General features: G+C 35.5%; 1 protein-coding gene across 1 annotated transcript; it reads right to left on the reverse strand.

The window, feature by feature from the left end:
- Positions 1-807: 807 nt before the first annotated feature.
- LOC139960924 (sorting nexin-5-like) lies at positions 808-13,156 on the reverse strand. The gene is made up of 11 exons (XM_071959627.1): positions 13,003-13,156; positions 11,782-12,270; positions 10,772-10,873; positions 10,155-10,248; positions 8,855-8,967; positions 7,984-8,173; positions 7,130-7,217; positions 6,720-6,846; positions 5,946-6,035; positions 5,393-5,458; positions 808-4,585 (listed from the first exon to the last, which is right to left on the reverse strand). The coding sequence occupies exons 1-11, from the start codon at positions 13,003-13,005 to the stop codon at positions 4,436-4,438; spliced, it is 1,512 nt and encodes a 503-aa protein (XP_071815728.1). The 5' UTR covers positions 13,006-13,156; the 3' UTR covers positions 808-4,435.
- Between the last annotated feature and the right edge of the window lie 1,676 nt (positions 13,157-14,832).

Here is a 14,832-nt window from a genome sequence, read left to right on the forward strand (position 1 = left end):
ACACATTGCTGTCGGCAGGGAATCGAACCAGGGATCTCATGACTGGGAGACGCCGGCGTTAACCACTAGGCTATACACTCCGCCTAAATTTCTGCATGTACTCTTGTTGGTGGAGAATTCTTTTGTGTACCAGAAAGGAATATATATATATATTCACAGAAAGGAATATATATATATATATATTCAAATGCAAGAAACATTAAAACTTTGGTTTTACATACCTCCTATTCGGTTTCTGTACCTATAAACATCCTTACTTGGGAAGACTTGTTTTCAATGACATAGCTAAGTACTCTCAAACTGAAAACAAAAGCCTGCAAATGGAGGACCCTAGAACATCTCACATATGATAAAATAATAGTATTCCCACTGGATAAGTTAGCTACTGGGATACTTTCACACACAAAATCAATGTTATTTTAGCACTATGAGCCAGTTCATCACAAGCATCTGTATCACAGGGCCTAGGACACCGAGGTACCTGAATAACATTTGCAGCAGCTATTTTCATGCAGGCATGGTGCCCACCCCCCTACCCAACTGGCAACAAATTGACCACCAATGAACACTGGTCTGACCCCTGCCATCAACCACCCTCTCTCCCCGCTCAGTCGAAAGAAATATTTTTTTTTTACTGATGACAGAAGTTACATATCCTAGGCATCCTGGTGTCATTTGCATGCATTTCCTACATAGCGTATTTGAGATAACGATAGTCGGAGCAAACTGGTGTGATGTCACAGTTTCACACTGACAGCAAACTTGTTATTGTTTTATGTTTCTTTAAAACAAAGAGATATGAAAATGTCTGTTCTAACACAATATATTTTGTCTTTTGAAATTCTTGAAGAAAATAATGAAAGAATCGTGATTTAATCCATTAGATACATATTTATACAACACAGAAGGCAAACCCATAGAATATGGTCATTAAATGTTAGTGTGCATTTATTCAATCATTACGGGTTCAACCTGGTTAGCCCTCGCTTGGTTATACCCAGAAACAACTATGATTTTCCAGGTATCACATGATCTACGAAGTAACCAAAGCTGTCTTACTTCTCAAGCTCTTTTTGTGAAAGTTTTTTCCTGCTGTAGCTGCTTCAGCAGCTAAGATAAGGAAGATAGCTAGCTTTGGTTACTTCATATATCATGTGATACCCGGAAAATCACCGTCTCTTCCTGGTATAAACCAAGCGAGGGCTAAACAGGTTGAACTCGTAATAGAACTTGTTGCCAATTCTTCGCTGGTGAAATCTTGACACATTCTTCATTTACAACAGTTCTTTTTCAGTTCATATGTCATATTCTGCCCATAAGAGCAGCTTTCTGAAAGTGTGATAGCCTCCTTGGAATTATTAATTAATATCCACATTTGAGACAATATCAGAAGAAATTCATTACCCCTCCCGGCCCCCATTCAATTTTGTTTTCATCATAACAAATGTTAAGTAAAAAGCACAGGCTAGTGCCATAACCATATATCGGCTTCAGTTTTTTTTGTTTAGCATAAGTAACTGTAAGTATATACCAGTAATATTCATGGCGTTAAAATCTTGCAAATGCTTCAAAGTAACTGTCGTCTCTCAGTGCTAGACTTCATAGAGCAGTGACATATTAGAAATAATGGTCCAGAGAAATAATCAAAAGAAGATTTTCTTTTCTTTGTGAGACATATTGTAACTCTAAACAGGCATCCTCTCTTTATAAGGGTATGGTGCAATGCCACAGTCCAGGTACCCAAGCTATTATGATACAACCCTTGAAAATCATTTAAACTGGGTGATCACTCCCATCAAGCAATATTTACGTCACCATGAAGACAATTAAACAATGTTGATTGCACATTTTGTCATAAATCTAACAGAAATTCTTTTCTCACAATATGTCAACAAAATATAGATTCAGCTGCCAGAATTATTATACTCTTGCAATGCCTCAAAGGAACATTTCTTACCAGCTAAAAGAGCCCCTTATCCCCTACCAATAAACGACAATATGTAGTTTTAAACTTGTTTTGGTCTGATTTGCAGTGTACTATGCAAAGCATGTTTAACCTTGGGTTAATCTGCTCATGCAAAAATATTTCTGTTTAAAAATCCTTTCAGGTTTGCAACATATGTAATAAAAAACTTAACACATGAAGCTAACCATGTTTTGACTAATGTATTTAAGTGGCCGGATACTCAACTGTGCAAATACAGCCAGATGCTTCAAAGAAATTTAACTTTAAAATTAAAAGATCAATTTTGAACCCTGCTTAATACCACTGGTTAACTTGTTTAATTATCCTCTAAAACATAAATGTACACTTGAACCTTTGGAGAAGATGCATAACTATAACTTTGTTCTATATTTGATAAGAATCTCCCTTTTTATACTTTTATACTATAAAACAGTTCAACGATTCCAGCACCTTCTCCCGAGAATCTCCGCATGTTATTCATGGAAATAATTACTTTGTTCAGATTCAGTTCCAAGTGATAATAATTGTAAAATTTACATACAATATCAACCGTTAAATTATTGCAATTATTTATGATCTGCTTGAAAGGTAATGACATTTACTGAATAAAGTTACTCTTTGGAGAAAAGGAAATTTCAGTCTGTCAACTTTATGTTTGCAGGAAAACAATGCATTAGGAAAACACAAAGAGCAAGTGAGAGAGATAAAGAAGGGAGGGGGTCTCCTACGATCATGTGATTTTGACAGCCAAAAATGTACTAAGTCTTAATTTTATCCAATACAGAAGAAATCCTGAACTTGTATAAGCAGTGAGCATGTTAACAAAAGTACGACATCTGGTGTTATATTTCATGGTCTATGAACAAAAAAAGTTTTCAGGTCTATTTTCAAGCACATTACAGCCTCTTTACTGAAGTAAATAATCAGTTTATTGATGGTAAGGCTAATTATTAGTAGTCAAGGTTTAATCAATTTAGAATAATAAAATCCAAGAGATTAATAACAACAAAAACAGACATTTTCTCATATGTTCCCAGTTACCTAGAGGATCTGAAAAATAGCAGAAGAAAAAGATAAGGCTCTAGTAAGATAATCAGAATTACTTACACATTAACGACCACCTATTTAGGATATTATTGTGTCATATAAATTCCCCGAAACATAGGCTTGAAACTTGAACAATTTAGTGCCTTTTAAAAAGAGATATTGGACCCAAATTAAGAATACAAGAAGATACACAAAATGGGAAGAAATGGGAGAAAAAACTGAAATATATTTAAGTTTTAAGTTAGAAAAAGCTAAGTGATACATTGTATGCTCTTTTGTTTTTACAAAACAAATCAACTCAGTAAAAGAAAAAAAAATACAAAATGAGAAATTGTTTCAATGGTTAATATGTTAATAAAAGTTAGTATTTAGGGAGAGTTATTAAGTGAAATTGTTTTAAGTGCTTGGATACACAAAAGGGAAAGGAAAAGAAGATGAAATGCAGCCCAAAATACATTTGGAATTTGGGAAGAAAATTACTTTCATTTTAATATTAATTTTAGCCTCTTCAACTTATGCAAATAGATTGTGGCAAAATGTCACAGAAACCTTTAAGGGTTGTCCCATTTTCTGGTACGACCAAATCTGGTTTAGTGTGACCAAACTTCTTCACAAGCTTTTCAGAAGAATATTTAAAATTTTCATCACTATAATATCTGGCAATAGCAGAAATGAGAAATATATAAGCAAAGCCATAGTGTCTTTACTGTTTCATCCTTATCATGAAAAGAAAACTCACTAATCCTTCGGGAAATATTATATCCTTACTAGATCTTTTCGTTTTGATGTGAGTCGTGGTGGGTTCATATTATGGCACACTTCAGACTTTGTACTGGCAAATTGTACTCATTGGTAAATAAATTTCTCTAATTACTACACATTTTACAAATGTCAAACCCCTGGATCAACCCCCTGCAAAGTAATTACAATTAATTAATAAGAATGAGGTAATCAAGATATTCATGTCTGCAGATGTTGAAAGACTTAAGAAGTATGAACACATAACATAATAATAAGCTCAGATTTTGGTAAAGAAATAAACTGTAAGCTGACATAATCATTTTCTTCTGTCAAACAAAATTTAGTCAAATTTCTGATTAAATTGACCATACTTTGATTCATCAAAATGACCATGTTAATTTCAAAGCGAGACTTTTAATACATGTAGGGTTAAGTTCCTTTAATCTATGGTGAAATTTTGCAATGTAACAAGCTTGTTGAAGAAGTTGTTTAAAAGTTATATGTCAATAAATGTTCAAATTAAACTAAGAAAACAAAAAACATTTCAAAATGTATTCATATATGTGCCTGATATGTGTGAGAGTAGAGATATTCTGGATAATGAGATGATTTACAGTTAAATAATCATCTATCTTTTTTAATCTTGTTGTTAGTCAAATATTAAGGCTAAGGCTGTACCGTCTACGAGCCATCAAGCTCCATCGTCTTGATGCTGCTAAGATCCTTGGCTAGGAGGGCATAGGCATCCCGAGCTGTTTTCACCTTGGCTTCGGCATACAATACTAGAGCCTTTTGGAAGTCTATAATACGCTGTTTCTTGTATTGGTCAAGCTGTAAAGAGAGAGAGAGTGAAAACAATCGGAAGATTTATGAAGTTGAATGAAAAGAAAGGAATCATGTTTGTTCTAAGAGAACACAACAATTTACAGTTTCATCTTTTACATCATGTATTAACAAGGAATATTGGGAAAAAAGATCAAATATCATTTTATTCCTCTCTCTGAAAAGTATCATACAAGATTCATAAAGTCAGTCTCCCTTTTTCAGCCAGCATGGAAGGTTCACATAACTCATTCTCAGATTAATGTGGTAGATGCTAGGCTAGCTGTTCATGCATGTTCTGAGAACTAGCAGCCATAATTATGAGTTCTAATGTCTCTTGTGACTGAACTCATTCATACTCAGATTCAACGATAGAGGCTAGGTTTTGTGTTGACGTACTATTCTAAAATCTATCAAACTTTCGTAGCAGTATTAACATCTGTTGTGATGTAAATGCGACATTCTATCAACATAACTCATGTTGAAGGCACACTCATAACGAGCAAAGTTTTACTGCAAAGACAATAGATGCTTATCTCCCCCCTTACTGCACCCAGGACACACACACACCACCAGGAAATATCCTCAAAATATCAGCTGTAATTCAGATGTTGCTACAGTTCACAGCACAGCCTTTAATGCTTCTCTGAAAATAACTCAATTGTAAAAATCATTTCTATTCAAAATTTTTGATTGTCTCATATCATATTTGTGTATCTGTATCCATTGTTTTAATATCCCTTCATTAATCAATTTATTAACAAGTTATACAGCTCTGACACTGGTCCTGGCTGTTCAGTTATCAGTCACACTTACCTCTTGTCTAGCAGTTTCTGAGATGTCATTGAATTCCTTTTCTCGTTGGTTCTTGATCTCCTCAGCCTGTAAAGATAGAAGAATGGGTGAAGTCTTTTATATGACAAGTTTTATTTCACTTTCATACCAACAATAATCAGTTCATAACAGCCAATATTCTTGTGGAATAGCTGCACAGATGAATTTGTCACTGTAAGCACAACTTAAGTTTGAAAAGTGGTTTGGGATGGAATAGCAACTATCGTCCTAAACTGACTGTATGAAGGTTATATAGTGCCGTCTTCCAACAAGGCAAGGACGGTTGGCGAGGAAGCTCTTTCCAAGGACAATGATTGTATAGACCTATCAATTACATCAACAATCTCCCCACGAGATTTTCAACATAACAACAGATTTGATATTCAATTCATGCAGAATTAATTAAAGATTTCCAACTAAGTGTTGTCGCCAACATAGCAAAAGAAGATATTAAATTTATCTTGTTTCCTCTGGCAAGTCTCAAAATATTCACAAGAAAACGACAACCTCGAAATAAATTATTGTTGTGACTTACTGCTTGTTTCTTGAGCGGTTTGGCCTTATCGTAGGTTTTGACGGCACTATTAAATTCGTAAAGTTTCACTGTTCTTCTGCCGAGTGTTTCCTGAAAATAGCACAAGGAGACAAATTTCACTAAAAATCTGAAAATGGACAGAATGTTGGCAATAATCGAAAGGGAAGTTGTGATACTAAAATTGTCGCTGGATTCTTTGTCGACCACTCGCGATACTCAGTTATATACACAATTGTAAGTAGCATATGACAAACAAACAGTTGCTTGTTTTTTTTTCCTTCTTCTTTAAATTTTTGGATGTCTTTTGGTCTGGACAATTCCTTCTTTTTTTTTTACTACTGCAGGGGACAGAGGGGTGAGGCTGGAGGGGTTGGGGTAGAGAGAGAGGGGAAGTGCAGCAGTTGGGGTGAGGAAAGAAAAAAACTGTACACTAAAACTTTATTTGACACTTGTCATTTTAATAATGTATATGCAAATCTAACCAGCTGCAAATAACAAGTATAAACTATAGCAAATAACAATTCTTTTTGCAGACACTTATTTGCAGGTTGTCTTGCCCAACAAATAAAAGTACTCATATTTATTAATAACATGATGAAAAATCATATAGCAGTGAATAATTTATCAAGTACTGAATAATAAAATGGTTTGTGAAAATGTTCAAACTGTTGTACAAGCTTAAAGATTTATAGCACTTTTCTTCCACCACAGTATTTCATAACTGTTACACATAATCTAAACGCTACATAGAGTTTCCCTGTTAGGCTAACCAACCTTTACTGCTTCAGCATATTTGCTATATAAATCCAACGTGAAGCCCAATGTCCTCTCGTCATTGGTTGCAAAAACAGAAGCCGTATGAGATAGATGCTCCATTGATCTTGCAAAGGTTAACTGCAATCTGTGAAAAATGTGAAAAACAAAAGTAGTCATACTCAAAACAAAGGTTTTTTTCCTATGAAAACAAAGATTACTAATGCATTACATTTCCACGTTATTTTGGTCCAATGACCAATGAAGGAAAGACAAAGCAGTATCAACCATTAGGCATACTTAAAGGCCTTTTCTTAAATGGTATTCCAGTCAAATCTGAATATTTTCTGGTAATATAAGAAATCAAATGCATACGTCTTCTATATCAAAATAATAACCTGCCATTCGGAGGCACAGCAGTAATTACTCACTCATTCATCTGAGCTGTGGTTTTGTTGGAGTTGGCACTACTGACAAGACACAACGCAGTAGAAAAATGGTTCAAAGCTCCAGAAAGTCCTGCATTAAATTAAGTGGAAAAACAGAAAAATTATGCTGAAGTGTACACATCTCGTTTAGAAAGAAATCAAAATGAGAACTGTATCTCAGCTTATACTGCTATAACCCGTCACACAGAAAGAAAGAAAATGATGATAAATACTGATTGATAAATTTAAATGAAAGATATCTGCGAAAATAGGAACTGACAAGTTGCCATAACGACTGGGTACATTTCCTATAAGTCAGTGATTGCTGATCAATGAAAGGTATGGACAGTCTTTTCTCAGAATGTATCTCTTTTAAAGTTTATGTGCACGCACATATCACAGGGCTGCAAAATTTCCTTTGTACAAACCCAAATCTCACTGTATCTGCTTAAAGGGGAATCTATGACCTATTTAAAAGAAACAGACACTTTGTGTATATAGCTAAAAATCATCTTAAGGAGGTCAGCTGGGATACAGACCTGTGATGAAGTTCAAGCCAAATACATGCAGGAATCTTCCACGTACATAAAAATAAAAATACACCCATCATTAGTTTGTGAAATAACATACAACAAACTTCTGCATTCTGCGACAGTCCAGACAAAAATCCAACCATTAAAAGGGATTTCAAATTTTATCAAATTATTCTGGACCTAAAAACAGCTTCCTGAGTTTGGTCAGGACTATGCAGTATAAAGACCAAGCAAAACAGAGAAAAAATAATTGCCAGCCTTGCCTTTTGTCACGTGTTTGCCAATTTATTAAAGGAATTGTTCAGAATTTAACACAATGCTTACTCTCTGAATGGTTCACCATCCCCTGGAAGTTGCTGTTCATGTCCTTAGCCAGTGGGACCATGTTGGAAGCATTAAGTCTGTATTTCTGGAACGATTCATCGACGTCTTGGTTAACCCCCTTCAATACTCCCTCCATAGCTTTGCTCAGGTTATCTAAGATACTCTTTCTAAGCTTTGCTCTGACTGGTGGCTGTGAGATATCATATTAAAGAAACATGGAAATTGATTACACCTGGAACTCAAAATCTGGTATGATCTAAAAGTTAGAAAATATAATAATAGAGAGCTTGTAAATTGAGGCCCATTGATCCAATTCAAGCAATGGATATCAAGCTATTAAGATGACAGTTGACTGAACCAATGTTTCTCTGTGTACTTGTCCTATATGATATATTTACTATATTTTAGAGTCTGTTATTGGTTTAATCTGCATTGGTTTCTTTCCAAACTTCCTAGGTGTTGAAACATTTTACAGCCTGGGAGCAAAGGAAATAGGTACAAAATGTACAGTAAGAGTGTACCTTTGGGTCCAGCATGGTAAATTGTAAACAGACTCCAACTGAAATATAACTTTAAAAATAATTAAAAAATAACTGAATTGGGGGCTTTGTGTACTCTTGGATGACATCAAAAACATTTGTTCTTAACAAATTGTAATGCATTGTTGTTACCACTTCATGAGAGGACATAATATAAAAAACATGAATAGTTTGTTTCTAAGACCGAAAAAAAGTCAAACCAAAATGTACGGACACCCATCCAACTACTAGTTCAAATTCTCTGACAAAAAAATATATAATAAAACACGGCTTTGCCTATAGAGTAACCAATTCATAGAAACGTCCAATATCTATTTGACCAAAACACTTACATTACTCTCTGAGAGGAATTTAGCTAAGACCATGTCCCTTCCAAACACCTGATGCCTGATGACAGTAGATATGTATTTCTCTAGTCTACGCATGTCCTTTTCAAATTCGTCCCCTGTAAGGTAATGGGAGGAAAATGGTGGACGGTAAATTGGTGAATAAAACATTTAAAAGCTGAAGGCATGCATTGACTTCTCTAACTTTCATACCTCGTAAAAGCTATTCCTACAATATATTTTAATGTAACTGGTGGCATTCATAGCCAAACATCATTTTCTTTATGTCAAAAGAAAGAGTGGGTTCAAATAATTTTTATGACAACATCAGTTTTTTTCCTCATCACATTTGATCACACACACTCACTGGGAGACATTTTGCTATTGAATTATTTTAATTTTAATTATGTCTCCTTAGACGTTACACATATCTGCATCCATAGCCAAAACACTGTCTCAAACTAAAGTCTAATATGTATCATTTTCCATTGTTTCCTGTCATTCTATAAATAGTTTCTTTTTAACCAGCAGACAATGTATTTGTTCTACGATATACAGACTGCACTTGGCTCAAGAGCAAAAATAACATGACCAATTCCACATCGGAATCAATAGAGAATATAAAGTCTGTCGTCATGTTATCCTTAAGAACAAAACAACGAGACCAGCAAGAAGGAAAAAGAAGAGACTAAGAAAAGGAAAAAAAGCAGTAAAATTATTAAAGGCAGTTGTGAATCCTTTCTACAGTTGTGAAAACTTTCTCTTACTATTTATAGTATATACTGCAATAATGGACCCATAACAGCTCCATAGTTTACTGGTTAAAAATTATCAAAATAAAATCAAAATAAAACAAAACTGTTAGCAAACATTCAGCCTCTGAAGAAGATCCTGCTAGGATTGAAACGTCAGCCCCTCTTACTTTTACACATAATAATTATCAACAAGGAAACACAGTAATCACACAGGATGCAATAACTTAATACAAGCTCTTCATGACCAGCATCCAGGTGCATTTTAAATAGGAAGTCACCTGAATAATTTCGATTCCCTTGACCCAGGCAACCAGGAGGTCAGCATATCAACCTTTTTGTGTCCATTCCTTACACAAATAATCACTGCATACAAATCAGAATTTGTAACTGTGTCCATGATACTGTGTTTGAGATCAGACCCTACCCACTGCATGATAACTTGCAATACTTGAGTACTGTAAACTAGTTAAATAGTTCATTTGTACCTATCCAGAATACAAACTGATAAAAGAACATATAAAGAAAGCCAGTGCACAGTGCATATTTATCACCTTTTAATGTCTTGCTATGCTCTCCAAGCTCCTTCCTTGACTTGGCAGCTGTGTCTGCTGCTGTAGCCACTGGTTTGAGGGGAAGTGGTGGAATCTGGAGAATAAAACAAAGGTGTTGTGGGAAAAGAACCATTTCATTAAAGAATATCGAAATAATATTGAAATGTGTCACAAGTTCTGTATCAACCTTACTACAACTCTAGGCCAATCTTTAAGTGCCTCATGGTGAAACACATCTTGTGGTACAAACTCTACTTGTGAAAGCCATTTTATCTGCAGTCTGAACCATTTTGCAAAAATTACTTTCCAATATATCTCGTCCTTCACTGTGCCATAATACAGGGTTACACAAAAGGTTTATATGTACTGTACTGAAAGGTGCTACCACAGAACTGTCAACAATGACAACAATAACAACAACAACATTAATATATAATATCTGTTGACAAGGATATTGTAAGCAATCACAAAACTATACATTACAAACTCTAAAATCAATATTTCAAGAACTTTTGATACATGTCAACAAAAAAAGTCACCTATTAACGACAGGTAAAGCGAAATATGTGAAATTCTGCTGGATCCTCCCATTTAAGTATGTGTTAGAAGCTACTTACCACTAAACCCCCAATGTTATTCTCTGTTGTAAGGCAATGGTGCAGCCACTCAAAGTCCTCATAAATTCTCTCCACTTTAAAATGCTTGGAAGATACATCCAGCTAAAAAATATAAATATATAAAGAAATAGCAAATTATAAATACTGATAATAATCGTTGTCATCATCATCAGATAGTTCCACAAGAAAAGAACACCCCAGAATACTCTATTTTGGAGATAATATGGCCTGGCAAATTTTTAAGAATTTTTTTCTGGAAGTCTACCAGTCTTACTCTTTGTCAAGTGTTAACATTTGGCAAGTTTTTATGTCCAAAAAAATTTATCAAAATAACACAGAATGATCAATACTGACTGTATGTACAGAGGTATGAAGGTTTGGTGAGTAGGAGGATACCAGCTTTGGTCAAGTAAACTCCCTTGCAAGTAGATCATAGGCCTACAGTTATTATTTGTTTCATTTCAGTGTCTACAAACTGATGGAGGATGATACCAATTTATTATATATCTTTGAATATCATCTTAATCCGATCCAAGTGACTAGTTGTTCCTAGGACAACCAACAAAGTTTGAAATTTGTTCATCTTAGATGACTGGAGGGCCATTAAAACTTGGCCTTGGATGGTTTGATTTGGGGAGCACTTAATATCTTACTAGTGATTGCTCAGTGAGTAAATCATTCATGTTCTAAGTAGTTGACAAACCACAGAGGGATTTATATGTGAAAAGCAGGATCTTGTATTGCTTACAATGTCAGCTGATCCTAGGAGTGGTGTGACCAAAATTTGGATGGCCAAATTGTTATTATATCTTACCAGTCTGAGCTTTTAACAAACCGTACAAAGTCTGAGTGAATTACATAGTACAAATTTACGCTTACTATGAGTATAACGCAGAACGATTGCATCCAATAAGATAAACACATATAAGACAAACAAATGTAGACAAAGTTTTGTTAAAAATTCAAACTTAGAGATTATAATTGAACCAAGGTTCCGCAAATTTGCTTACCTTGGTTGTCTCAACTGTAAATATAATGTTTTCACCATCTTTAACAGCATCCGTGATCAATGTTTTGTACCATGGTTGGAATGGTGTGGTTTTGTTTTTATTTCCTCCTCCATTATTAAAAATTTGAGGAACTTGTCTTGGTTCTGGCTCTTTAGGAGTGTTTTCCGCTGAAACTTTGCTTGGTTGAGTTTCTTTACTAGCTTTGGTGTCTGTTGAGCTTGTCTCAGTTGGGAGATCACCCGTTGCCTCCGGTTCATCTTTATCTTCTTGTTTCTCCTCATCAGCTACCAGTAACCCTTCATCTCCATTTTGTTTATGTGTATCCTGTTCCAGTGGAGAGGTATCTGGACTTTCTTTAGACAGTTCATCTGATGATTCAGCAGGAGGAACTTGGTTTGACACCTCAGGAGGATCTAATGGGCTGGTCTCCATTTTATTTGGGGAACTTTCACTTGATGAATCATCAATGTCTGCTTGATTCTCACCATCCTGTAGATCAAAGTTACTATAGGTAATAAGCACGGTGATGGGCAATGATAATATTTTTTTAACGGATCTAATGCTTGTATTACTATTATGTATGCTCTTTTACCAATATTACTGCAGTACCAATGCCAACATTTCTCTTTAGTGTGTCACTCCCGACCTGGAAGCATCAATGAAGTTCAATAATAATGTTCAAGCAAATCAGTTGTGGAAGATGGACCTAGATTAGTAACTCCTTGAATAATACACAAAATTTGCCAACAGTGAGTACATATAATATAAAAGAAAAGGAATGACAAGTAAATATTTGGAGACCTGATTACCAAGTGTTGTCGACTCAACATACTTATACATACTCAATATAATAGTTAGGCTAAATGAGCTTTTCTGTTGTTAGTTTGCTAGTGTTGGCCTAGGGATTCACTAACACAAATGTAGTCTATTACAAGGCATTAATCAAATAAGCCTAGCACTGGGTTACAAAAGGTATAGCGAAAATGACGTTGTTAAGCTAGATGAAGGCTAGGCCTAGATCTACTCATGTCGGTATTGCTAGTACGTTTGCTACCTATGTACACAGTGATATTGCATGCTATGCTAACGTTGGGCTGGCCTAACGTTAGGTTAGGTCCTTTGACGGCTAGGATGTTGTTGAATTTGAAAGGGCTTATCAGTAATCTGGTACTAAATTACTCCGAAGAAAAACAGTACTAAATCACAGAAGTATATATTCACCATTTCAATTCATCGGTTCTCGATGAGTTGCCAATAAGAGTCGAAAGCACTGTAGACGTGCACGGCAGGATATAGATTGTTAGTTACCACTGCAAGTTGCTGAGACACTGAGAGATGACAAGAAATATCTATCATGATTGATTGTATACTGTGTAGAATGCGTATGGTCTCCAGACCTGTTTTGTATGATAATCTGCGCAGTTCAATGTTATTTTGTGTATGTATACAAACATCCTGAAGTTAGCATCCAAACGGACAGCAATCTACAATATTAGGGGCGTGTAGCTGATTATACCAAAGAAAATATTTTATCTATGTAAATATCAGGAAAAACTACTGTATCCTGGACTACTGTAGGGCAGGGCTGTCACCAGTAACAGCTCACAACACTATCATAGTAACAATATTCCCATGTAATATCAGAGAGATTTGAGCTCTTCATAACTTTGCGAGCCTTCTCTCAACTTGACTGTTTGTTGATTGTGGGACAACGAACCATGTGTCACAATCATTTAGGGCAGATATGGTATTAAAAATACACATGCTATTCGCGGGCAGAATAACAGAGTGGAATACGCCCGTGGATATTTTATGCGGGTGGTTATAGTGTATAGTTACCTCTTGATCGTAGAGCCACCGTACTACAATATACTGTAGAACAACCCTTCAGTGGTAGTTGAACAAATTTACTGCTTAATTACTAGCGCTAATAAATGTATAGCAATTTTATCCAGTGAAATAAATACTTTGATATTGCCGATATACTAGTGTAGTGTAACAGGTGGAAAATTCAAAGAGTAGCCTAAGACACCATCTGTGGCACTGTGTGTTCTTTATTGTGAATCTTGATGTGTTTGTTACCAAACAAACTCTCCTCTTCAAACTCATCCAGTCTTCATGAATATACCTGAAATCTACATGAAAGTATACCCTGAGAACTGCAGGATTGGCTGATAACTAAAGATAAAGTATGAGTTATGACATACACATCTAAAATAGCAAGAGTGATGCATCTGTCACCATAACACTCGTGGTTGTAAAAAGAGGTTGAAGTTCCCAAAATTTCAGCAACATATTCAACTCAGTGAAACAGAGGGCAGTATCCACAATTACATCTTAATGTGCCTGTTACACACACCCCCTCCTTTAGCATTGTCGTCCCTGACAATAGCTGGAATTACTGAAAACTTTGAATAACAACTTTTGAAACAATTTAGTATGAAAAATATGAATGCATAGCTTTCAGAAAAGTAATATTAAAAAAAGTACCAATACAACACCGTCACCACTTGAAGGACGCCCAAATGGCAAACCAACACATCTAAAGGATACATGTTGTAAATACAGTTTTGTTTCGACCTAATAAGAAATAATCGGCAGATCTAGCTAGCACAAGTCCTTCTAGCTATTCTTTACTAATTGTCGGCTAGACAACATGCGCGCAATGAGTAACTGGGTTTCACATATTTTGTCGAGCATATTGCCCTATCTATATCTACAGCAAAACCTATCTCTTCTTGGGTCACAGAACGGGGCAAATTGTGTGGATAAGAGTGCTGTCCCGCATTTTGCCTAAAACTTCTGCGTGGTGGGGCTTCAACGACATCATCAATACCAGATTAATTATTGTTCACACGGCACCCTTTAACGACATCAGTTACACCAGGTTGTTGAAAGCATCCCCTTGGTTGTCACTGCATGTCTGTGTGACTGTCATCCATAGGTTCTTCCATAATCAGAGCTCTCTCTCTCTCTTCTGGCTTCAGACTGTATTCTAAGACAATGCTTCATCACCTAGCTCTGTCACCATTGTTCACTTCACTGGAAACA

The sequence above is a fragment of the Apostichopus japonicus genome, chromosome 20 (genome assembly GCF_037975245.1).
Source record: "Apostichopus japonicus isolate 1M-3 chromosome 20, ASM3797524v1, whole genome shotgun sequence".
NCBI classification, from domain to species: Eukaryota; Metazoa; Echinodermata; class Holothuroidea; order Aspidochirotida; family Stichopodidae; genus Apostichopus; species Apostichopus japonicus.

Excerpts from the sequence above, each read along its gene's own strand:
- LOC139960924 (XM_071959627.1), bottom strand. Across the intron at positions 10,874-11,781 it reads TTACAGTTGAGACAACCAAG|CTGGATGTATCTTCCAAGCA; the intron begins GTAAGCAAATTT and ends TATATTTTTTAG. Across the intron at positions 7,218-7,983 it reads GATGGTGAACCATTCAGAGA|GACTTTCTGGAGCTTTGAAC; the intron begins GTAAGCATTGTG and ends AATTTAATGCAG.